Raw genomic sequence first — 25,729 nt, 5'->3', positions numbered from 1 at the left:
TTTCATTTGGGGCTTTGCATGTTTGGTTCTTAGATTTTGAGAGCCTCCTTATTTCGCCAGACATCTCATGTGGGGTGAAGTCCACTCAGCCCCCTCCCCCGAGTCTTCGTGTGCACGGAATTCAAGGAGATCCGGTTACTAAGGATATAGAGGAAAAAAATAAATCGCGTGCCTGCTTTTTTTTTTTAATTGCTTCTCCCCACCCCCAAATTAAGTTGCTTAGCAAGGGGGAAAGAGGCTTTTTCCTCCCTCCAGCAGCCCTGCCGAACGCCTTTCGTTTTTTGCCGCCGCGGATCTTCCATGTAGGCAGCCGAGGCTGGCGAGCCCGACACTCGGGAGCCACTGCGGGGGGGCCTCTTTTTGGGGAGGCGCCGACCCGGGTAGGCTTCGCCGCCCCCAGGGAAGCGGCGGCCGCGTTCCTCCGGGGTGCGCCGGGGCCCGAGAGCGGCGCACGGCGCGGGCCGCGCGGGGTGGGGCAGCCGGAGCGCAGGCCCCCGAGCCCCGGCGGGCGCCCCCGGGCCCCCGCGCGCGCTCCGGCCTCCGGGAGACTGGCGCATGCCACGGAGCGCCCCTCGGGCCGCCGCCGCTCCTGCCAGGGCCCCTGCTGCTGCTGCTGTCGCCTGCGCCTGCTGCCCCAACTCGGCGCCCGACTTCTTCATGGTGTGCGGAGGTCATGTTCGCTCCTTAGCCGGCCAACGACTTTTCTCCTCGCCTCCTCGCCCCGCATGTTCAGGACCAAACGATCTGCGCTCGTCCGGCGTCTCTGGAGGAGCCGTGCGCCCGGCGGCGAGGACGAGGAGGAGGGCGCGGGGGGAGGCGGAGGAGGAGGCGAGCTGCGGGGAGAAGGGGCGACGGACGGCCGGGCGCATGGGGCCGGCGGCGGCGGCGGCGCAGGCAGGGCTGTCTGCTGCCTGGGCAAGGCGGTGCGAGGTGCCAAAGGTCACCACCATCCCCACCCCCCAGCCGCGGGCGCCGGCGCGGCCGGGGGTGGCGAGGCGGATCTGAAAGCGCTCACGCACTCGGTGCTCAAGAAACTGAAGGAACGGCAGCTGGAGCTGCTGCTCCAGGCCGTGGAGTCCCGCGGCGGTACGCGCACCGCGTGCCTCTTGCTGCCCGGCCGCTTGGACTGCAGGCTGGGCCTGGGGGCGCCCGCCGGCTCACAGCCGGCGCAGCCGCCCTCCACCTACTCGCTCCCCCTCCTGCTGTGCAAAGTGTTCAGGTGGCCGGATCTCAGGCATTCCTCGGAAGTCAAGAGGCTGTGTTGCTGTGAATCTTACGGGAAGATCAACCCCGAGCTGGTGTGCTGCAACCCCCATCACCTTAGCCGACTCTGCGAACTAGGTAAGAAGTTGATCCACGCCCACCCGCCCGTGCCCCCCCCTTCCCCCCGGCACTCAGGTGGGGGGAAGAAAAGCCCGATTGGGCTGTGGGTTAGTGCAGCCACCTCGCCGGAGGGGTGTGTGTACATTTCCTCCTGGGAGGAGATTTGGGGGACAAAGGTAGAGAAGGGACCCGGGGAAACTGGAAAGGCATTCCCTCGGGGTTCCCTTCCAGTTTTCTCTCCTCGGTGGCCCCAAGGGCGGGGGGGTTGCCCCTGGGCCCTACTCATTCATGCCCGTATTCTGCAGACATGGGGTTATTTCCGGATCAGCCAAGGGGGTGCAGAGAGAAGTGGGGGGGGTCACGCCTCCCCCGCACGGAGAGCGGCGTTGAGGTGTGTGGCCGATTTGGATTCGATCCAAGCCCGCCAAGGAAGGCTCGGAGAAGCGGTAGTAAAGGCTGGAGAGGAAGGCTCCCCTTTAGGAAGGAAGGGGGAGCGTCACGTCGGGCGCAAGGGGCCAGGAAGCCTGCCCTGGCCGGCGCAGATTTGGGTTTTGAGGCAGTGAGAGCAGGATAGGAGGCCGAGCTGTGTACCTGCTCCCAGCTCCGCCAGCCCGGGGTGAGAGAGAACAGGCAGTTAGGAGAAGTTGGGTGTCCCCTACTTTCTTCAGCGCAGGAGAGAGAGCAGTGTAACCGACCGTCGGATGGTTTGCCCCCAGACTACTGAGTTGGGCCCCGGGCTCCTCCGTTGAGACCCCGGGGCCCTTCTCCTTTATCCTCTCAGCCTTCTCCATTGCATCCCGTTTCTCTGCCTCTTTGTGCGGAGGCGGGGTGCACCTCGGGCGCCCACCGATCCAAGTTCCCCAGCGCCCTTGGGGTGCACCTTCCGAGGGAGCTGGGCAAGGGGGAAGCCCGTGATCCCCGCGCGGGTGCGGGGCGCAGCGGCGGTGGCGGAGATGAACTGCGCCCCGGGGGGACGGGTCGGGACGGGGGGCGGAGGGAGCAGGGTCTGAAGTTCTGGGACGCGAAGTGAGGCGGGGGGCTTCGTCGCCCCCGGTGCCGTGAACTGCGACGTGCGGCGGCCGAGCCGGCGGTTTGCAGCCGGGCCGGCCGAGCGCGGCGGCGGCGGCCGCAGACGTGGAGGAGCGCCGCGCCGAGGCTGGCGCCAGGCGGCCTCTTTTGTTTATCTGACAGCTAAATATCAAGGCAATCACCGCCTCGCGGCCCTGCCTCCAACCCCCACAGCTAAGACAAACAGTTGGGCTAAAAGAATGCCTCTGTTATCATAAGTTTCTATCTCTCTCTCAGGGCTCAGCCTTTATTTTCTCTTTCTTTTTTAATTCCAGAGTCTCCCCCTCCTCCTTACTCCAGATACCCGATGGATTTTCTCAAACCAACTGGTGAGTAGCTGATTTTAAAAATATCCTTCCTGTCTTAAGTTAGAAATGGAGGCTGTAGAACGCGGATTTGTGTGTCTAGGCAGCGGCTTCGGGAGACTCTGGACTTGCCCTGAGGCGGTTATAGGTTTCCTCTGTTGGCAATTTAGTGGATTTTTTTTTTCTTTTTCTTTTTTTGTTGTGACTGGAGCTGGAGGTAATGTGTGTGTGTGTATACAAATATATCTTTCTTTTTGCAAAGATGTTTCTTAGGTATGCTTTCCATTTTATTCCTTTTCTTGTATTTGCACTCCATAACCCAAGGTGATTCAACTCAGCGCATAGACTCTGGTCCATGCAGGTCTAGGGAGCCAAATGGGACAGGGTGATGGAAAACGTGGGAGACTCTGTGAGTGCCAGAAGTATCAGTGGGGAGATTGGAGAGCCCGATGGGAAGGAAGACTTTGTTTAGAAAAGTGTAGAGATGACCTCAGTTTGGGGCAAGAGAATAGAAGATTTAAGGAGTAAAGGCAACAGCCCCCTCTCCCCCTCCTAGTTTTCTCAGAATTCCTAGTGGGGGCCATAAGAGTGTTTAGCATAGCTCTGCCTGCCTGTCGCTTTGTCACTGGGTGGCATTCGGCCAGGGCAGAAGCCCCACTTGAGGCTGGCACCAGCCCTGTTGCATTTGTCTGCATTCAGCTCCTGGCTGGCAGTGCAGGGGAGAAGGGAGGAGGAACCGCAGAGCTGGGAGGCAGCTCCGATGGGCCCTTGTTTCCTGGAGCGGCTTCTTACAGGGGGGAGGTTCCTGTGCCTGCAAGTCTGAGTTGTAACTGTGATGGTCTTTTTGCCAGGCTTCTGGGAGAAGGAGAAATGAAGGGTTGGGCCCCATTTCCCTCTTGGAATTCTACAGGTCCTTCCGCCTCATGAGTTTTGGCTGTTGGGCCTTTCCCCCCACTAATTAAAAGTTTTGCTGGGGCGTTGTCCTAAATTAAATACTTTAATGAATGGTGTAAGAGAAGCCCGTGGTCTCCAGCCAGCCCTCCCTGACTCCACACTCCCTCCAGTCGGAAGGCGTTGCTGCTTGCCTGGTGCCTGTCTAATAAGTGGCCTGCGAAGCATATGATATTTTGCTTTCGATTTACAAAACACCAGATAAATGGTCATTAATGAGGAGATAAACCAGCTCTGTATTTGTAACAAACGTTAACTGAGATTACCAAGGTCTGTTTTCTCCAAGAATGTAACTTGACTGGGTTTTTGGCATCAAGGCTCAAGAATTCTTTTATGAGCTTAGTTCTCCAAGGGGCCCTCTCTCTCCTGCTTTTTGTTTTTCCTTTGTAGTCTTCAAATGTGGAGGTTTTCCTTAAAAGAGAGAGAGGCCAGTCATCTTGGCCCTAGGGTTAAAGCCGACTGGAGGAACTGTTCCGAGAGAAACTTCCTATAACCATAGGAAAGAAGGCCCACGTTTTGTTGGGTTTCCTGCAGAGATAGTGGGACAGATCCGTCCACCGGATTCAAGCAGTCACCATCTCAGGCCAGGACCTGATTTTCAGCGAATGGAGTGATATATTTATTCATTAGCAAGTGTTGACATTAGGTAGCAGAATGTGTGTAAACAGAGAAGCCACAAAGACAGGAATGCGCCATTCCAAGGGGGAGAAAAGTTCTCCAGACCAGCCAATAGGAAGTGATTAACCTGCCAGTCGGAAACTCAGACAGCTGGTTACTCACCCAAAATGTTTGTGTAAAAGCAAAACAACAACAACAAAAACAAACAAAAAAGTAGCCCCCTCCCCCAAACCCAGAAAACCCTGAAATTAACAAAAAAAAAAGAATGAAAAGTACCGTCCTGCTGTAAGGACGTGAGGATGCTAATAGGTGAAGCCCCCATGTCTCCTGACACGCTGGAGGACAGCCAGGGCTGGCTTTGCTGGCTGCTGTGGCCAGGGGCACTGAGGTCAGACACACATCTGAGATGCTGCCCCAGGTTTCTCTTTGCCTTGTACGTTGCGGAGAGTATTTGGCTGGGGAATTTAGATCAGCTGCTCTCACTGTAAAATTTCCGAGTCCAGGTTGAATTTTTGGCCTTGGGTTACTAGGTGAGAAGCAGCCATAAGGTTTACAGTGGAACGTTATTAAAATCTTAACCAGTTGCACAACTAAGGGAATCTCTTCTGCAGAGTCTCCAGCATGGGCAGAGGCGGTGGGGAGGGGCTGGGGCCTGGTCCCCCTGCAGCCTTTGGAGGAACTGGTGGTTGTGGTTTAATCATTAAGTCGTGTCCAACTCATGGACTGTAGCCCACCAGGCTCCTCTGTCCATGGGATTTCCCACTCAAGCATACTGGAGTGGGTTGCCAATTCCTTCTCCAGGGGATCTTCCTGACACAGGGATCGGACCTGGGTCTCCTGCATCGTAAGCGAACTCTTTATGGAGTGGGCCACCAGGGAAGCCTTTGAGGGAATGCCAGGGCTAAAAGTTGGGAGCTCCATTTTGCTATGGTTCAGGCCGCTCCACTGCGGCCTCTGGAATGGCCTGGCTTTGGTAGCCCTGATTGCTAGGTGGTTTGAAGTCAGCAGGATCTTCTGAGAAGGGGCGCTCGCCATGGCTGAAGGAAGGAGCAAGGTGTCTGTGACATGAGGTTTTCAGAAGTCATGGCACCTCTCCACCCTTATCATACCAGGGGTAAGAGCAGGTTATTAGAATGAGATCCCAGTTTATGGAGTGGGGATGCTGTGTGGGCTCTGCTTCCTGTTTTCTCTGTATCTGAAGGTCTGAACTATTTGAAGAATGTCTTGGGATGGGAGGGGGGCTGATGTTGCTGGGTATATGTTCCTTGCTTAGGCCAGGGACCCCAGTGACCAGTGCCTCTTGGCAGATCAGGCCTCCAAAGCCTAGTTGAGAAGTCTGAGACTTTGCTCTGCACTTTTTTTTTCAACTCAGGCCACTCTTTCCAGGCCTGTTTTTAAATCTAGAAATGATTGAAGCAGTTAGACGATGCATTCATTCACTCATTTATTGGTTTGTTCATCCGTTCAGTCATTCTACAGGCCTGATGATGTGCCTGCCTAAAATGCAGTGATGATTCCGATGCACCGGTTTGTCCTTCTGTAACCAGGGCTGTGGGTTGGGGCAGAGCTTAGGGTATAGTGGTGGGCGGGGGGCTCTGTGCCAGATGGTACTGAAGGAAGCTCAGAACTAAGTTGACAAGATGATGCTGGCTGTTGGGAAACCATTCTTTGAGAGAAGAGGGGATACCCAGCTTTGTCACCTTGTATCCCTTGCAGCAGCTCATTCCAGGCACGCGTCTTCAAGGGCTCTCTTGCTGCTGGGAGAGGGAAATGAGTCTCCCACAGAACCCAGCACTTCTGGGGAGCAGGTGACACAGCAGAAGCTGACACCCTGACTTGGGAGAGCTATCGCAGCAAAGCTCTTTTTTTGTGGGTGAGAGACGGAGGTGTGGCCTCTTGGCCCTTTACTAGCCTGGCAGGACATAGATGATGCTGAAGACTGTCTCAGCTCAACTACCTGCAGGGAAGAGAGTGAGGCCTGTTGGGGAGGAGAGGGCTGAACCCTTGGGTAGGGCCCAGCTCACCGGGTGGCCCCTTGGGCTACTCAGTGACGCCTCAGTTTACCTAGGTGCATGTCAAACAGGTATACCTTGCTCCTTCACAGAGGTGGTAGGGAGACCTAATTAATGTTTGTAAATCCCTCCTGAGATCAAAGGCGCTGCACGAAGGGCAGAGCACCATTTCATAGAAACGCTTGTGGTTGCCGGTGTGGAGCTGGCTTACCTTTGATCTGAGACCAGCTGACAGCCCTGGTCGCGGTCCCAGCTCTACCGTGAGATGCCGGGCCCTTCCTTTGAAACACACCTTGCTCCTGGGATTCAGCCAGCCAGAGCTGGGGGCAGTGGGGGCTGGCCAAAATCATGTTTAAATGTGGGGGTGTCTTGCCTGTCTGTCCATCAGGGTGAAGGCCATCGGAATAGTTTGGAAAGTGCAGGGTATACACTCTTTAACCAGCAACTCCATTTCCTGCCTGCCCCTATTGTTTTCCATTTGATTAAGTGTATCCTGTAACACTGTATATTCCTGTTCAGAATTAAACTTTACCCTGATAGGATGAGATTACCCGCATGGTCTTTTCTGTCTCCCCTGCCTGATGCTGCCACTCCTCGGCCCGCCTTTCCCCTGTGGAGAATTCTTGGAAAGTTGTTCTTCCGATCTGAGAGAGAATGCAAGAGCGGGATTAGAGAGAGAACCTGAGACTTGGGGTGGGGTGGGAGGGGGGCAAGCCCAGCCCCAGCCCCTTTTTACCCAGGGAATGGAGACAGCTGCTAGGTCCCTAGAGAGCTCCATGGCTCCTTGCCTCTGGGCACCTCTTTGCCTTGGCTTCCTATTTGCCGTCTTGGCTAAGCGGTTCCAGTGGGAAACTGGTAATGCACACTCCATGGACATCCTGCTAGTGACCTGGAGAAGGAAGGTCTGGGATTTGCACCATCTGATCTGGTGTGACTGCTTTGGAGCCAGGACACTCCTTTCCTGAGCTGGCCTTTCTCTGTGGATTTCCTAAGTTGGGCATTGGCAGTGATGCCCAATACACTTATGGGGTCTTGTGTGTTTTTGTTTCATGGGACTAATTAGTTGTGGTTCATAGCCATTACTTTTTGTTTTAATTGCTTGGAGGGAGGTTGTGGAGTCTATTTCTCAGCTGGAATCGTCATTATCCTCATTAACATTTAGGTCACTATGCTGAGCACCTGAGGGTGGCAAAGACATTGAAGAGAAGGTTATAGACTAGTTCAGGCAAACAGGATCTGAAGGTAAAAGAGCAGGAAAGACCGCGGAAGGCAACTCCGAAAGTGCTGCGTGCCAGAAAGATTTTTATAGGGACAGAGGGCAGGGAGCCTTGCAGGTCTGGGGTTGCCCGGGAAGGTTTCCACACATGGGGAGTTTTTGGATTAGGTCTGGAAGGGGCTGGGAGCCTTGCTGAGAATGTTCTCTGTTCTCTTGACTTGAGGGGGCTTCACCCAGGTGCGTACATGAATAAGATTCTTTGAGTTGTACTTGAGATTTTCTTGCACTTTGCCTCTGTTAGAAAGGGAAACACAGTCCCTTCAGCCCAACGCCCGTTTCTTCGTAAAGAACTGGGAAGTCTGTCTGTAAACAGGTGAGAGTGGTGGCGAGGGCCACTGGATCCAAGCAGAAAGGCCATGCCTTTGATCTTGCCCCAAGAAAGGTGGCTGGGAGAGAACCTGGGCCTCCTTTGTTTGACCTTGGGAACTACCTGGTTTCCTCAATGGGGGACTTGCAATAAAAGAAAAAAATTCCAGCAGTCTGTGATCGAGTCTGACTTGACGAATGATTAACTGGCTGCCCGGAGCCCAGACGGGTGACAAGGTGCTGTGGTCTGTCTCATGATGGGTAGCAAAGCCTGAGCAGCGCATTAATAATCAGCATCGCGGCTGGGAGTCAGCTGTTTGGAATGTGTGGTTTCTCTTTAATGCTGCTTAGAATGTGCTTAAAAATTAATCTTGGTGTACTTATTTATTTATTTGTGTATTTATTTCTCTCTCCTTCTCAAATCCACAGCAGACTGTCCAGATGCTGTGCCTTCCTCCGCTGAAACAGGGGGAACGAATTATCTGGCCCCTGGGGGGCTTTCAGGTGAGATGCTTTTCTCTTATTTTCCCGGGGATTCCAAGGCCTCCTGAAATGACCAGAGATTTTGGAGGACCAGAGATGGCCTTCTGCCACCCCAGCTGGTCTGGAGTTAATCCACGTTTTTATGTGCATTAAACTGGACGTATCTGCACTCACTCCCGTTGCCCTTCAGCTCGAGATTCTAGGCCCACCCCATAGATGTGGAAATGGGGGCCACCTGGGTGTGGGCTGTGTTTCTCAGTTGTTGTTAAGCAGCTCCTGGCTGGAGGGGCTTCGCTTGGTGCCTCTGGTGTTCTTAGTTCTTGGGTTTAAGCTCTTCTCTTTCTCTCAGCGCATTAGGTGCCTTGAAGGGAAGGGATCCACCTTTTGGAAGCTTGTAGAAGATCCTGGGTGTAGGATGGGACTTTAGAGAAGATGGCCTCGGTGCTTCTCTGCCCATCCTGCTTCCCGGTCGAGCTTCCGGCGGGAGTCTACAGTGTGTGTTGGGGATGGATAGATGGGTCACTGCAGATAGCAGGCGCTGACACTGAGCCAGCGGGGAAGGTTTCCCTCAGGGCCCACAGGTGTGAGCGAGGGGCCTGAAATTTGCCCCAGCTAGAGGGTTATGGAATTGGGTGAGGGGCACTGGGTAGCCTGAGCATCCTTGTCGCTGAGAGACGGGAGAAGAGAGTGATAAACTTGGAGATGCTCATTACCAATGTAAGTGGGAGACATTTCCATTTTGTTCTAAAGACGTCCTGTTTCCACCTGCTTTTCCCACCCAGTATGCATGCCATCACAGGATTTTCTAACAACTAGCTAAAACAAGAGGGGAAGTAACCTAGGGGAGAAAAGAGAAGACCCAGTTGAGCTCTGGGCATTTGCCTTTGGGACATTCGTGTGGGTAAGTTCTTGGTAGCGCAGATGGAAGCTGTAAAGGCTTCTGAGAGGGGACTTCTGACTGGTCAAGTGCCACTCAGTCTTGTTCCTCCCAGCCAGTTCCCGCTGCAGGAATTGATCTTGCCGAGAATGTCTTCAGGGAGACCCTTGTTTGTTTTGATTTCAGCACAGTATATACTCTGGCTGTTATCTGAGACAGAGGGTATTGTTTCCTCAAAGCTCCTAATGAGAGCTGAGCAGGAAAAAAAGAGGAACCCAGAGAGGGCAGGGGGCTAGGGGGTGTGAGGATGAGCGTGGACCGTGGCGGTGGAGGAGGAAAGAACATACAGGAATGTGTGAGTTGTGTCTCTTCTGCTTTCTAAGGCTGAGAGGGTTCCGGAAAGAAAGAAGGCCAAGGAGGAAGAAAGGGTCTGGGTGAAATCGTGCACTCAGGATGTTGTTAGACGGTTTTATTTTTTAAATCCTGAATGTGCAGGAGTCCCAGCCCCTCCGAACCACATGAAATAAGCAAGGGAAGTGGTAGCTTTTGAAAGGGGGCTTTTCGGAAGGTTTGTTTTCTTGATAACATCTTGTCTGTCTCCTCTTCTGGAGGAAGTGACGACCAGCCTGGGCCACCAGCCTCCTTTCCCGGCCCCAGAGCCAAACAGTGTGACAGTGTAGCCCCTTCTGAGATGGGTGGGCTTCCAAGAGTTTTTCTAGTCCTGGAAAGAAACTGGGGGTAAAGCAATCATGAACCCCCCCAGCCTCCAGCCCCCATAGTAACTGCAGCCATTTCAATGAATGAGGAGCTGCTAGGAAGGAGTGCTTGTCTCTGAAGGGCTAGCATGGTTCAAGGGAACTGCAAAAAGAAAAAAAAAAGTGATGGGGGGGCTTCACATGAAAGAGCATTTGTTTTGAATTTTAGCTCTTGATTTACTAATTCCCAAGGCTTCAAAGTTTGAGCTCTTTCTTCTTTCCGTTCAGAGTTGGAGCAGTTTATTAATAATGTGCTGTGGGGGGAAATTGAAGAAACTGTTTCTTGGGTTGTTGCCAGTGGTTTGGGGGTATCTGGAGGGGAGGCGATGGGCACTGAGAAAACCCAGGGCTCCCATCTCTGCAGTGAGAATGCCGCACCGCCCCATACCCCCCGGCAAAAGATGACTGTGGTGGCCCAGGTCCAAGGTGGCGGGTTTTGCAAATGGAGTATGCCCAAACCTCCTCCTTTCAAAGAAGTTGATCTTTCCATGGGGGGTGGTGGGGGTGGGGGTGGCCAGGATGAGGCCAGTTGAGGGGGCCGTGCATTGGCTGAATGAGGCAGGGCTGGGTAGGGGAAGAAAGAAGGCTGGAGGGGGTGTGCCTGCCGTGCTGAGGGCCAGGCCAAGTGGGCATCAAGGTGGGAGCAGGGAAAGCGCCCACACACCCCTGCCCCCACCTCCCCCTGGAAATCACCTCTCTGAGTGTCTCTTTCACAGGCCCCCGTCTGCTGTTTTCCTTCCTGTCCTGCCCTGGCTGAGAGCGGGCTTAATGAATGGGGCTCAGTTTAGGGTGGGAGGAAGGTCGGCAGCGGGAGCCAGGGCTTGATTCTCTTGGCAGGGGAAGAAGGGAAAGAAAAAACAGTGGTGTGAAAACGTGGTGCCTCGGAGGTGGGGGTGGGGGTGTGCTTGAAGGCACGCCCCTCCTGAGATGCCGGGGTGACTCCAAGGCTGGCCCTTCCCTTTCCTGCGAGGAAGGGGAGTGGGCGGGCAGGCGCGCTGGGAGCCGGCCCGCTGGCTGCAGGTTGGAATTCCAGCCTCGCAGCGCGGGGCTGGCCGGTGAGACACAGGCCCGAGCGTCGGCTCGGCGAAACAGACCCCACCCCTCCAAGTTTCCTCAGTCTGGGAAAACGGCACACATTTTTAGAAGGCTGTGACTCGGTTCCAGGAGATTGTACTTTCATTTCTGACAGCCGGCTCTTCGAGACAGATGGATTGCTCGGTGCTGGTTGTGTGTGTGTGTGTGTGTGTGTGTGTGTGTGTGTGTGTGCACGCGTGCGTGCACGCGTGTGTGCGGGCTGCAGACATACAGACAGACAATCCCGTGCACACACACATGAGCGGGCAGATGCCCGTGGGCAGGCTCTGAGTAGGCCTGGGTCCCTCTCACTCGGGCGTCGGTGAACGACAGACAGCTCCTCCTTGAGGATGTGTGCTTGGGGCCCAGGGAGTGTTTATGGACTGGTTCTGAATCGTGATCGTAGGTGTGGTACTTCTTGAAAGACGTGTAGAGCAAATCCTGTTGTTGGCATGCGTCCTGGACCAGGCGTCCCCACCTTGGAGAGGTCTGACATCGATGGGAAGCTTCTGGGTTCAGCTTGGTGGTGGAAATGGAAAGGATTTACTTGCAGAGCTTTCTCTGTATCACTGGTAATTGAGAGCATGCGTTTGAAACTGTCATCTTTGCAGCCTCCATCTGCAGTTTGGGGGGGTGGGGGAGCTTTCATTCAGCTTGTCTGCTGTCCAGATTTGGGGCGGGGAGGTGGGGGTGTTGAAGGAGTACCGCCTCACTTGTGAGCTCTAGGTTGTTCAGCTGCAGACCCATCATATATTGATGTCTGAAGCTGGTTGGGCCTCCCTGGTGAAGGGCAGGGATTAGAGGCCAGCGTCGTTCATCAGTCATTTAAACTTCAAAATGGGGCTTCCCAGGTGGCACTTGTGGTAAAAGAACCCACCTGCCAATGCAAGAGGTATTAAGAGATGCTGGTTTGATCCTTGGAGGAGGAAGTGGCAACCCACTCCAGTATTCTTGCTTGGAGAATCCCATGGACAGAGGAGCCTGGCAGGCTACAGCCCATGGGGTCACAGAGAGTTGGACACGACTGAAACAACTTAGCAAGCAAGCAAAACTTCAGAAACGGTGCCACTTTTGAGGAGGGCTTCCCGGATAGCTCAGTTGGTAAAGAATCTGCCTGCAATGGAGAACACTCCTGGTTTGATTCCTGGGTCGGGAAAATCTGCTAGAGAAGGGGTAGGCTACCCACTCCAGTATTCTTGGGCTTCCCTTGTGGCTCAGCTGGTAAAGAATCCGCCTGCAGTGTGGGAGACCTGGGTTCGATCCCTGGGTTGGGAAGATTCCCCTGGAGAAGGAAAAGGCTACCCACTCCAGTATTCTGGCCTGGAAAAACCCATGGACTGTATAGTCCATGGGGTTGCAAAGAGTCCGACACGACTGAGCAACTTTGACTTGGAGGAGGGAGGTAGGAGGCAGTGGAGACCTAGTACGGATGTGTCTGGGGGAGGAGGCTGAGCGAACCCTCTCTTGCCTGTGCAAAACCATGCTCATTGGAGACATGGTTCTATCAGCCCAGGGGAGGCCTGCTCCTTTGCCAAGGTCTTCAGATCCATGTATCGCTTCTAGTTCTGGGTGATGGGAGTGCCCTTAGGCCGGCATCCATTCCAGGAATGATTCTTTCCTCTTCTTTGATGCCTGCTGGCGTCTCTGAGAGCCTCAGAGGAGAGTCTTCAAGAGCACCTGGATAATATGAAACCGTGGTCCTGGCTCCGTCCACCGTCAACTTGGGCCCAAACCAAGTAGCTTAGGCAAGAGTGTTCCATCCTGTTTTTAAGGAACGTTATTCATCTGCGTTTGTTGTCTGGTTGGGAACAGTGATGGCAAACTGGGAAATTGGCCTGGGTGCCTCTCTGTGTGTGTGTGTGTGTGTGTGTGTGTGTGTGTGTGTGTGTGTGTCAAACTGGGAAATTGGCCTGGGTGCCTGTGTGTGTCTGTGTGTGTGTGTGTGTGTCAAACTGGGAAATTGGCCTGGGTGCCTGTGTGTGTCTGTGTGTGTGTGTGTGTGTGTGTCTGTGTGTGTGTGTGTGTGTCAAACTGGGAAATTGGCCTCGGTGCCTGTGTGTGTGTCTGTGTGTGTGTGTGTGTGTGTGAAACTGGGAAATTGGCCTGGGTGCCTGTGTGTGTCTGTGTGTGTGTCAAACTGGGAAATTGGCCTGGGTGCCTGTGTGTGTGTGTGTGTGTGTGTGTGTGTGTGTGTGTGTGTGTGTGTGTGAATGTCTCCTTCCTGTGCCTGGAAACAGGCAACTTGTGGTTTCTCTGGCATCTCTAATGCCATGGGGAATGGGGTGGGGGTGGGTTGAGTTCATCTACGTGGCCAAGAGCATGGGCTTTGGGGTTGTCAGACGGAGCAGCCCATGTGACTGTGAGCAAGCCCCTTATCTACCCACTTCCTTCCCTTCACGCCACTGTGAGGAGTGACAGTCTGGGTCTCTGGGGACCCACAAGTCCCCTGGTGCCAACCTGATGACTCAGGCCCAGGCCAGCTCACCTGGTGCACACCCAGTGAAGACCAGTCACAGACAGCAGCTGAGACTCGGCCTCATCTGCAAGGCTTGAGGTCATGCACTCAGCCCTGGAGAAGGGCTCACTGTTAAACTCCCTTTGTCCTGGAGAGAATGAGGCAGTCAGGCAGGAGTCAAATGCAGGGTGACAGCATTTAAAGTCTCTGGAGCAAATTGGGGCTGCCCTGCCGGCCAGACTAGATGGGCTGCTGCCTCAGGCATCCTGTCACCGAGGCAGAACCTGGCCAGCCCGTGGCGGGGGGGCCGGGGGGGTCAGGTGAGGGTCAGGTTCTGGTGTATCTCTTGGCCACAGTCTGGGACACCAGCCCCCCCCCGCCCAGGTAGGCATTGCCTTAGCAGAGCCCAGCTGTCGGCCTCTGGACCTGAAGAAAGGTCAAAGGACTCATGACCCAGTGGGCTCCCTGGGCTTCTTCCTTGCTGCTGTTACTGTCCGGCGACGCTGCTCCTGTGTACAGTGCTCACGTTGATGCTTCCTTCACAGCCGGTGTCCTAACCCAGTGGGAGAAGAAAAAGGCACAAGCAGGGGTCTCCAGACCTGCCTGCATGTTAGGACTGCTGGGATCTTTCACCTCACAGTCTGCTGGCACGATCCCAGCATCAAGTGTTTTTTGAGGCTTCCCGGGGTGATTTCAAGGTGCAGACAAGTTGGGGAGCCTCTGATGTAGGGGGTAAAAGGATCTCTGTTCCCAGGGGCAGTATCTCTGGTGACCTCTTGGTGGCTGTGCACAGATTCTGTCTATGCTCCTGTGGTGAAGAATTCGAGTGTCTTGCTTGTTGAGCCTCTTCTCAGCTAAGACATTTGCTCGGTTCTAGGGGGTTTCCCTGGTGGCTCAGCGGTACAGGATCTGCCCGCCAATGCAGGAGATGTAGGCTCAATCACTGGGTCGGGAAGAACCCCTGGAGAAGAAAATGGCAACCACTCCAGTATTCTTGCCTGGAAAATCCCATGGACAGAGGAGTCTGGCAGGCTCCAGTCCATAGGGTCACAAACAGTCAGTCCTGATTTAGCAACTAAACAACCGCAAGAATTTGACAAGATGTATTAACTCTGCCCCTTCGTCCTGTTGGCTTTGCTGTAGTGAAGGACGTTGTAAAAGTGACCTGAGACAGGGTTTCCTTTCAGGATGGTGAAGGTGTTCTGGAACTTGCTAATGATGTTGCTCAGCTCTGCGGGTGCTGTCAGTGTCGTTAACGGTAAATGTTATGTGATGTGTATCTTGCCACAATCTTAAAAAATAGTGACCTGCGGTAGCTTTTAAATACATGCAGGTATTTAGATAGTGCCTAAGAAACACTGGCTCTGGAGGATAAAACACTGGGAGCTATTGGAGGTAGACACTTATTTCCCAAACATCTCTGAGGTCTCGCATGGTGGGGGAGTGGGGTGCAGGGAGTGGGGGAGATTGATCAAGGGCCTGTCTCTGGTTTTTCAGCCTTTCCTTTTCCATGCTGGTGGCAGAAAGGAGAGACAGGAAAGTTCCCTGTGGCTCATGTTCCATGGCTGACATTTCAGCAGGGGAATAAGTCCCCTTCTTCTCTCTCTGCCCTGGACACTGTTTTCCTCTGGGCAGCCCAGGGTCTGGTAAGCAGCCCTGCAGGGGCTATCTCCCAAAGCCTGGGGTCCTCCTGGCTCCCGCTGGGCAATCTGGACCCCTCCTCTGGTCCTGCTACCTGAGCCTCTGGTCCATGTGCGGTCTTCGCTGAGGCTGTAGGCTGCAGAGGAGGCTAGTGACTCGTGGGAGCCCTGCCTTTGCAGGAGCCCTGCGAAAGGATACTGTACAGTGTGACCACTGGGAGGTCACCACTGGCCCAACCGTCTCTCTCGCTCAGCACTGAATGGCTAGCCCAGTCTGGCTGTGTGCCTACTGTCACAGACAGGCTTCCTCTCCGGGCTATTTTCAGCGGGAAGATATTATTAACTGCTGAGGCACAGTTCTCAATTTAGTGGCTAACACACCAAGAAAGCAACATTCCCTTGGTGGCGGCCGCTCTACCTAAACACATTGGTTCATGGTGGGGTACTGCCCCCAGCCCCCTTCCGCTTCTCCCCGTGGGGATCTGTTTTAGCCCACTTTCTGGGCCAGCTGGGACTGTAGATTCAGCAGCTGCCATAGAGAGAAACGAGGCTTTTTCTTAAAGCCGACTCAGAGGTGTAGACAGTGATCGTGGTTTATATTCTAAGATGAGGAGTTCTTTGTGACTGGGATGGGGCACTGCGCGGAAATAGGAACTTTCTATGGAGTTTAGGGCAGTTGTTTAAACCAGGGTGATAACTTTCACCTTGGAAGTGAACAGGAAATATTGGGACAAGACAGGAAATTGCATCATTCCTTTTATGAGAAGAACTCCAGAAAACAGTGGTTCATGAAAGGTAGTGGCTGCGAGGAGGCCAGCCGGGTTATGTTTTGTTTTGTTTCTTTCCTAGCCCCTTCTTTCCCTTCCACTCGCTGGAGAACTTTTAGGCCATTTTCATTTAAGAAAGAGGCTGTTTGAGAACTTTATGTTATTTTTATTATTTAAAAAAAAATTTTTTTTTTACCAGAAGGGTCACCTTCAGTTGAAATGTTAACGGCAGCCTTATTTCCCGGTTTACTAAAGAATCTTTCATGACTTTTTCGGCTTCCTTCCCCGAGTGGTGAGGCTGAGCAGCTCTTGGCTGGAAGCGAATTTTGGTTTGGCTACACAGTCTTCGATGCTGAGCCCCACCCTGTGTCATTAGCTCAGTTTTAACTCGCAAAAAAAAAAAAAAACACACACATACACAAACAAACATATTTTGGGGGGCAGGGGGTAGGTAGGAATCTACTGATGCCCATAGCCTTTTCACCCCAGCGTGGGCTTCCCTTGACCACAGTGCCTGACACCTGGAAGTCTGGGGCTGTCTTTATTTACAAGCTCTGAGCCTCCTTTTGCTCAGGGAGTCCCTGCCTTAGCTTCCTGAGTGTCTAGTGCTGGGGTTCTGGTGAAAAGAGGTGGCAGACAACAGTTCCCCTGGTGCAGCTGTGCCCGGGAGCTATGCTTTGCCCTGGGGCATGGCCCTCAGTCACCCAGTAGTTTCCCCCGGAAAGAGGGCTTGTGCAGTCCCGCAGTGGAGAAGGTGGGGTTGTGCCGGGTGTGAAAACAGTTGTCATTTTACTCATCTCTGAGTTTCTAAGTTCCCTCTTTGACAGTCATTGTTCTCTGACGAGGGCGGGACATGGGACAGGACCCTGACCCAGGCTGCCAAGGAGCCATCTTTAGGATGGATACCAGGAAGAAAGAGGTTTGTGTGTGGCCGGCTTGCTCCTTTCCCTGCCAGCTTTTTTTTTTTTCCCTTATTGGGCTTTGTTTTGTTTTCATAACACAACAAGGGCCCTAGGGGTGTGTAAAAGCATTGTGGAACACTCGGTGAGGGTAGCCTGTCCAGACCGAGCAGGACGCCAAGGCAGAAGGCTGTGGGCAGGTGGTGAGCCCACAGAGGTTGCCTGGCCGGCGCCTGGCTTGGAAACACCTCGCAGGATCAGCCGCAGCTGGCTGGCAAGGAGCTGAGGACAGGGGCTCTCTTCCTGCCTGTGCAGGGAGCCTGGGGCCAGGCCTCAGCCTTTCTGGCTGACCCTTGCCTGGAAGGCACGCTCCCAAATAGGTGGATTCACACGGGCCACCTCCTGCCAGTTCTAAGCTGGGGTGGTGGTGGGAGTGGTCGGTGGGGGACCAACTGCTTTGGGAGAAGTCAGCATGTCCCTGTGGTACAATCACTTAGTGGTGATGTATTGAGCACCTACTGTGTGCCAGGCTCTGTCGGCACAAAGGATGTAGTTCTTGGACTCAGCAGAGGGTTACGGTCCGTCTGAAGGTGTTAGGGGGTCAGTGAGGTGGAGGGTCCTTGGAACAGAATTTGGCAGCTTCCGAGCTGTGGGGTGAGGTGGTGTTGTAAGACACAGCTGAGGTGCAGGGGCGGGCCTGGGGCTGTGCTTTGGTCGTGTTGTCTGTTGAGAGCCGAGATAAAGCAAACGCTTATTGATAAACAGAGGTCTGTCTCCCCGTTCCTGTGTCTGTCCCTGCTCCCCACTCATCTTGTTGATGGTGAGATAACAGCCCGTAATAGCAGGAGGTAGGGTTGTAGTCCAGACCCTGGCCGTACCTGGGAGCACAGCTGAGCACGCAGTGGAGGCAGGGGTCATCTGGAATGGTAGCACTTATATCTTTACAGCCACAGGGGAGGTGGGACGTTTCCAAAGCCCAGGAGTTTGACTTTTCTAACTCTGGTGGGCTTGATTCTCATGAAGGCCATCTCGGGAAGCAACACTTGGTTTTAATTTAAAATCTGATGGTCAAGTCCATTTTTGAGTTCCCAGATGATTTGAGAGGCTCTGGCCCGCCTGCGGGTGGGTTTCCACGAGGTAATTTAACACCTAGTTACCAAGGGCTTTCATGTTTGCTTGCATCCTGCCCCGGCTGTTCCCTGAGGCCGACTGATGGCTTCTTGGGAGTTCACTGGTTTCATTCATTCGTTCTTGCTCCTGTGTCAAGTCCGAAGAGCTGTTCTGGCCTGGGGTTTGTTCTCAGACAGTAAGGGAAGGGTGGATTTCAACTCCAGTTTCCCTCTTGCAAAATGGGGAGTTTCTATCTTTTAGACTCAGGTAGGTCACCAAGCCTGGACTGGTGGCTCTCGTGTTTACTCATTTCTGTGTTGCCTTTTTTTTTTTTTTTTTTTTTTACTTTTTGACATGGGGTTAACAGGAACAAAAAAGGACGAAGCCCAGAAAGGACTGTGCTGTCAGTAAGCTCGCCTATCTGCCTTTGCCACCTGGAGTTTAAATATCTGTCGCCCTTTCCCACCTTGCGGTTGGTCTGCTGAAGTTGGCAGGTCTCCTCTAGTAGGCTCAGCGAGCTTCTGGGGCTCGAGAGGGCCAGAAAGGGCTGCTCTGCTCAGAAAGTGCCTGGGGACCTTGCCAGCCCCAGGGCAGCCTCGAAGCCAGCGCAGCCCCTCCCCCTCATTAATCAGTAACCTGGAGGGAAAAGCAGGAGAGGTGTTCCTCCTGTGATCTGGGTGCACAGGACAGTTCTTAGAAATAGATGGGCCCCACCTCCAGCTCAGTGGGTCAGAGTCAGAGCCCCGCTGCGGGTGTTTCCTGGGGAAGAGACCTGGCACTGGAGGGCTTGCAGAGATTCAGAAGCCTCTCTCATCCCCCAGCCCAGTGTTTGTCAGATGCCCAGGAGGGGTTTGGAGAGATTACAGTGGGAGGGAAAGTGCCCACCCTCCAGGGTTCCTCCTCTGGGCTGAGGTTGGAGGCACAGCCACCAGCTGGCTGCATGGCCTTTGCAGAGCCATTTTTGCCCTGACGTTAGTTTTTTCCTCTACAAAATAAGCCAGTGGACCTGGTCCCTACGCCCCTTGTAACACCGAATGGCGTCCTGTGATCTGTGATTTTTGGTTCTTGGACTGGAAGGTGTGTGAGAATGAGACCCCTACTGCTGAGGTGGTGGGTAGCTAATGGCCCCTTCCTTTGGTGAAGAAAAAGATTGCTCTTCTTCAGGTTTTTTTCATTTGCAGACTTGTTCAAGAATGAATGAAACCAGAAGGATCATTTCCCCCAGAAAAATGCCAATATTTGCAGGTATTTCCTGGGGTCCTTCCCCCCAGCACCCCCCACCGTGGAATCCTCTGTACTCCAGGGTGAACTGGAGAGGATTAGGAGAAGCCGAGCCTTTTCCCCCAGAAGTGGAATTGCTGGGCACGTGGTCATCCTGTGTTGGGTTTTTGGAGGCAGGGCCATCCTGACTTGTGTGTCTGCATAGATGGATCACAGATCACTTGGGGCAACCAGGTGGGCTTGAGGCTGAGTTCTGGGGCGGGGAGGGTTGAGGGTGGAGTGAGGGGTGCAGTGGAGGAGGAGGGGTGGCCTGGCTCTGCAGTCATCCAAGCCAGACTAGAACCCACATTTATGCCAGGCCCAGAGACCCCTGAGATGTGGGGCACACAGCACAGAGCGGCGGGGGCTTTGAGAAGGGGGGTCCAGGGTGGGGGGACTGGAGACTAAGGGTGGGAGGGCCTTCGAGGAGTGCGGGGTGGGGGCTCAGGCCTAGGAGGTGTCCTGGGTGCTTGGGAGTGAAAGGGCTGAGCAGTGAGTGTGCCAAAGCCAGGGAGATTAGATTACGGGGCAGACAGAAGTAATGATTAACTTGTCCTGTCTGCCCACTCTCTCCTCTCTGTCGAACTGTTGTTTTTCCCTGCAAGTACAGTGCGGCCCTGGCCTGGCCCTGCTGTCGGGTTGTAAAGAAAGAAGGAATGAGGGCTGGGAGTGAGTGGGGGGGGGGCGGGGGGCGGGGAGCCAGGGAGCTGGCCGGAGAGGAAGGCTTTTCCATCAGATCCAGCATTGGAATTTATTGGCCGGAATGCAGTAAACGTTCAAAATGCCATCCCGTCCAACAGTTTTCATAATTGTTATGGAACAAGGGGAGCTGGGGGAGGGGCGGGATGAAAAGGACTTTTTGTTTCTCTCTGGATTTTTCCACATCTTCGGACGGTTTCTCTACCCTCTAGAAAAAAAAAATACATATATTGAGAGTAGAGCTGGAGGAGGGTGGGGGACAGGGTGGGGGCAGGGCCAGCATCTGGGGCTGGAATACCTTGCAGGGAGCCTGGAGGGTCACTGCGGGCCCCCCAGGCTTTATTAAATCGAGGACCGCAGCAAAAGCAGCTCCGGCAGAGCCTCCAGACATGCAGAATCAGACCAAAGAACTGCCCTGCACCTCTGGGGGTTGTGTCCTTTCACAAAATTGGCTTATTCTGCATCTGTGTTTGTTAAGATTCTTGAAGGTGTTAGCCAGCGAAACTTACAAGTGGTCTGTAACAAGAAGAAAATGCAGGGCTTTCTGGTGGTTTTAAGCGGAGTTTCTTTTTTTGTTGGATTCACATTTGTGAGTGGCTGCAGACCCCCAGTTGAGAATCTTTCTGCAGAATTTGGGGGCGATTTCAGGACCCGCTGCAGGAGGGGATAGGGGTGGATGAGAGTTGTGGGATATTCCCCTCCTTTTCGTGTCTTCGTGGAAGTGGCCAGGATCCTCCCCCCAGGGGAGCAGGTCGGTGAGCAGGTGACAACTGTGCAGGTCTGCGGGGCCTGTGTGTGCAAGTGTGTGAACCCCCTTTCTGAAGGGAGCTGCTGAGTTATGTGGGGAGGGGGGTGATGGTGGGGACTTAGGCATTGCACCATGGGATGGATTGAAATTCAGACTTGCAGGATGAGGCTGGATGCACACTAACCAACAGCCAGGGAGGCCCATTTACTGTAAATATTATGAATGGAGTTGGCTGGGCTGGGAGTCCACACCCTTCCTCTGAGGCCTCTGGGAGCCCAGCAGAGCTGGCCTCCTCAGAAGGCAGGCAGCCGGGTGCACGCTATAATTTGCGTGGCTGAAGGCTGGGGCACAGGAAGCCGAGTCAGCCGGCTGGCGAGACAGATGGGAGCTTTTGATATGTGTGGCTTCCCGCCCCTGCCCGGCGCTACCCTCAATTATATCCTCTGATGGCAAAACACTGCTCTTAGGAGAGACCCCTGGGCTGGGGCCCCTCTGACTCGGGCCATCTGAGGGGCTCTGGAGGGTGGGGCTGGGGCCCATCGTGGGGGAGCAAGGAAGTACATTTTACCTCTAGTAACTGATTACTCATCACAATTTTTAAGGCACAGTCACGAATCTTCGAGACTAGCAGGATCTGCCAAGTGTGTAAGCTCGGGGAGTTTGCAGGAGGAAGGAGGGTGACGATGAATGAGAAACTTCAGGGCACCAAGCCCAGTGGGCATTGGAAATAAAGTAGTGATACAGGCCACCCTCCCCTGAGGACTCACTTCTTCGTGGGGGCCAGGAGTGATGGGAGACAGGAAGAATGCAAGTTTGTAACTGCAGTTAGGGGAAAAAAAATTGGGTTAGAGATGGACCCGGCCAAATCTGACTCCCATCTCCTTTTCCTTCGGATTTTATTTTGTTTTTGTTTTATTGTTGCAAATGAAATGCAAAAATGTGCCCTGATCCTCAAAGTGATTTTCTTAACTCTCCGGAAGGTCGTAAAAATAAATGGAGCCAGTGTTGTTTAATACTGAATCTCCCCGAGTGGAGCCAGAGCCCAGCAGAGCCCAAAGGGGGCCCCTCACCCACCTTCCTGTTAGCTGTGGGCAGGTCAGACTGTGACTCTTGACGGGGTAAAGCTGCTTGACCAAGGTCACAGAGCAGCGGCTTATAGGTAAAGAAGTCTTTTCACTCCTGGCTTCTTGGTGCGAGGGAGCCGGATTCCACACTTGGGGACAGAGTAGGCATAGCGTTTCCAAAGTGGGCTCTGAAGGACACTTTGTTTTTCCCTCTGGCATTTGGAGAGGACTGGTGTGGCTTTAGAGGCCTGAGGTGGCTGCCCACCCACAGCTCACACAAGGCCGTATTCTGGCCTTGAACCCAGCTCTGCCCTTCAGCAGGTGATGGGTGCCTCCACCTGCCTCAATCCCCCTCCGTTAACATCAGGACGCTAACACCATGCAGCTTCACGGGGTCCCCTCTCTGTGAGCCCCTTTCCACTGGGTGTAGTGTCACCCCAGAACCCTTCTCCCATTTGGGGTGAGGTGGGGGCGGGGTGGGGTGTGGTCTGCATTTTCTGAGCACTTGGAGAACCTCCGAGGTGATATGCCCCCTAAAAGTTGAGAACCTCCAGTGTGGCTGCTGGCCAGGCCTGGACCTCTCACGGACTTCTAGCAGATTTTCATAACACCGGTGAGGCCACTACTGGGAGCTCCGTTTTAGGGAGCCTTGGGAGGCAGATTTGAAGGGAGATGTCTGACTCCACAGCTGGGAGATTGGGCCCAGGGATCTGAAGAAGCCCCCTGGCCTTTGAAGGAGAGCCGTTGGGACCCCCTGCCCATCCCCAAGTCCAGCCACCTCAGTAGAGAACCTTATTGCCAAACTCTGGGAAGGAAAAAAAAAATCCAACTTTTTCCTTCTGCCTTCTTCCAGCCAGAATTCATTCTTGATCCCTTTGATGCAAGAGCTTGGGGTGGTGGTGTTGCGTCTCATCTCGGCGTTTGCCGGGTAACTGAGAGTTAACCTGAAGCATTTTGAATTAGTTTCAGCCCCCATGGGGAGCTTGTGCTAACCCCCAGAGCTGTCTTTGCTGCCCCCGGAGTCTAGGGGAGCAGCTCTGGCGCCATCTTTCGAGTTCCGGATGAGGCTGTCAACGTGGCTGATTAGAGCTGACCCCAGAACCCAGACTGAGCTCAGACGGCGCAGCAGGCGTTTATGTGTTTCTTTTAGTTTTTGGCCATTTGCTTCCCGAAAACTGAAAACCAGTGAGAGACTTTTCTTTAATTGTGTTGAGGGTGAGATTGGATGGGACGGGTTGGCAGTATTATCTCAGTCCCTGTCTCTGGAGTGGGCTGGCTGCTCTCAGAACAGCCAGTTTCCTGCCCAGGGTGGGGACCCAGGCTGATGGGAGCTGTTAACCTTTGGGATGACTGCTTAGGGGGAGGACAGGATGAGGCAACCCTCGATGGCGCCGGGAGTCCCGAGGAGGGAGGACCCTGGACCTGAGAGGCGAGGCGTGGCTGTGTTTTCGTCCCAGGGTTGCTGGGTGTACTGCTGGGCCTGCATGGGGGCCCTCCCATTGCCCTCCTCGCCTGGGTTCCATCCCCAGCCGCCTGCCCTGCTGGACCACTGCGGGGGCGGGTCGAGGAGGGTGGTGGCTCACAGACCCATCCCACTGTTGGTAACGAGAATGTTGGATAAGAGAGATTAGTTTCTTTATAATCCAAGTGCCTCTCAGAGAAGAGCATTCCAGCCCCCTGCAGCCCCTGGCAGTGGGCACGTAGGGCTCAGTGGGTGCCTGCTGCTGTGACTGTGTGCTGTCTCGGTTTCCCAAGAGCATCCTTGTGAAAAGTCAGATGCCCCTCCCCCACCCCATCGGCACCCCTTCTGTGTGTGGACTCAGCTCGCGTGTGGTGGCCTCACTTCAGATGTTCGCAGGATCCCCCTGGGTGCTTTGGAACAGCTCTGCCTCTCTGGCCTATGGTCACCTTCCTAAGCTGGAAACTGGACACGGTACCATCGAGGCCCTGACCTTGACCTTTTCTCTGTCCCTCCAGCTTTTTCTTTTCTTCATCATCTCCTCACACCTTCAACTAAAGAAAAAAATTCCTCTCTTACCTACAGTGTGGCCTTGAGGTCTGGTCACCCTGTGCCATTTCCATTCCGGGCGTGAGATTCATTCATGAGCCTCTGGCTTTCTAGAAGGGTCTGGTCTGTTCATTCATGACCAGGGTAATTAAATAACTCTTTGTGCGAGGCAGGGAGCTCCTTGTTAAGTGGTCTTCCCTAATGCAAGTGCAAACACGAGGCAAAGTCCTTCCCCTTCTCCACACCGCCTCCCCCCTTTTCCTCTTAAAGGGTAGATTTTTATGCTTTAAGGGAAATTGGGAAGTAGGGGGGGAACAACCTTAAAGGAATTTTAGGCCGATTCAGCACTTTTCTGGGGTTGCTCCAAAAATTCCCTGCAATGTAATAAAAAAAAAATTGTGAGCAGGCATCTGATTAGTTCGCTTTTTACAACACAGCTTTTCTTTTGGATGCTTTAAAATGCACAAATACGGTTTTAAGACAAACTCCTGTACAGTTTTCTGAGGAGGGAGAAGTTGTTGAAAATACCGGAAAAGGTTATAAAAGCTGAGGGAAATTAACAAGGGACGGCGAGTTGTGCCTTTGGAGATTCAGTATCAGCCCCCAGGATACGAAGACCCTTCCTCGGTCCTTCTAATGAGGTGGGGGGACTTGTTTTTCTGTACACGGCCCTCCTGGCTCCTCACCTCGAAACCTGGGAAGCCCCAGGAGCTGAGCGTCTGCACAGACCTTTGTGGGGAGATGCTTGTGGGCTGTGGGCCTGGTTCAGGGAACTGTGTTTCTCTGAAGATGCTGCTGAGGGCTTCCCAGAAATGTGCCCAGATGCCAGGAGTTCAGGGCTAAGGAGGGGAATCCAAAGTGGCAATTTGGGGTATTGCACCGTGCTGCTCGACGTGGGCTGCGCCCCCTCTGGCGAAGGGTTTGCGTGAGAGCCTGTTTTGTGCTCAGGGTTAGAGTTCAGGAGCAGCAAGGAGAAAAGGTATCAGGGTACCAGGGGACTGCAGGGTGACATGGGAGGGTTGGTGGGGGTCCTCCTACCCCCTACTCAGGGCAGTTTCAGTGGGCTTGCAGGGGGCCTTGTTCACATCCAGGGACACCCGCACGCTGCTGTTTCTCTGGGCTGGGCCATTCACCTCCAGAAAGAGGCTCTTTGCAGGGGATGTCTGGAAGCAAATTGCTGGGTGGACTGGCGGGCTGCATAGATGAAAGAGAAACCCACCAGAATGCACCACCCCCACTACTGTCGGGACATCAGGCCCCAGCCCCCACCCAGCTTCCCCTGACCCCCTGAGGCCCAGCAGGCAGACAAGGCCCACACCCAGCTTCCCCTGGCCCTGGGGGGCCTGGTACAAGGGCCACTTGATCTTCAGCCCCCTGCCCTCCTCTTCCTCCTCCCCCCCAACCCCCACAAGCCCTCTGCTGGAGAGGGTGCCAGGTTTCAGGGTAGCCACTCCAAGGGTCCCCTCAGCCTCCCTCCCAGCAACTCCTTCTTTTCCAGGCCAGTTTGTTGTCCCCAGTGGGGATAATAGCACTTCTTGCAGTTTGAAACACTCCCCCTCCGACAAGCAGGAGGGGAGGGCGGGCGCCCTGTGCCTTGCAGAGGAGTGCCTTCTCCCCCTAAGCAAACTTGGACGCCAGAGCGTTTTTATTTACGTGGCTGTTCTGGGTCTTTGGTGTAGCAGCCGTCAGCCCAACTCCCTCGGCAAGAGGGTTCAAAGATTGCCAGCGCTCACGAGTTTATTAGCAGTTGATGGATACTTTGCAGAAACAAGTTAATGCCTGATGACTCACCTTCTGCTCCGGGCCCTTGTCCCTCTCTTGTTTTTCCATATGTTCCCGTGTGTGTGCACACAAACACACACTCAAAACACACAGTTGAAGCGAATTCACATTCAGGCACATAGCCTCTCTAGTGCTTGTGGTTCAGAAAGGCCCGTGAGGGTGGGAGTGGACGGGCCAGGTTTCTGGTGTTGATTTTAGGGGTGGGGGTTGTGGGGAGGCTGGACTCTTAGTCTCCCCATTTTGTGTAGC

At 54.0% G+C, this 25,729-nt stretch overlaps 1 protein-coding gene across 2 annotated transcripts in view; it reads left to right on the top strand.

The window, feature by feature from the left end:
• Positions 546 to 25,729, top strand: part of SMAD7 (SMAD family member 7) — a 28,896-nt gene continuing 3,712 nt past the window's right edge. Inside the window, exons 1-3 of one of the 2 annotated variants that reach the window (XM_018039656.1) lie at positions 546 to 1,341; positions 2,667 to 2,720; positions 8,292 to 8,363. In XM_018039656.1, the coding sequence (XP_017895145.1) occupies positions 726 to 1,341; positions 2,667 to 2,720; positions 8,292 to 8,363 (742 nt within the window). In that variant the 5' untranslated portion in view covers positions 546 to 725. Of the gene's footprint in view, positions 1,342 to 2,666; positions 2,721 to 8,288; positions 8,364 to 25,729 lie in introns of both variants that reach the window. The other variant, XM_005697186.3, reaches the window with a different exon arrangement.

This window comes from Capra hircus, chromosome 24 (assembly GCF_001704415.2).
Source record: "Capra hircus breed San Clemente chromosome 24, ASM170441v1, whole genome shotgun sequence".
NCBI lineage: Eukaryota > Metazoa > Chordata > Mammalia > Artiodactyla > Bovidae > Capra > Capra hircus.
The sequence above is the reverse complement of the archived record's forward strand: the minus strand, read 5'-3'. Positions and strand labels throughout refer to the sequence as shown.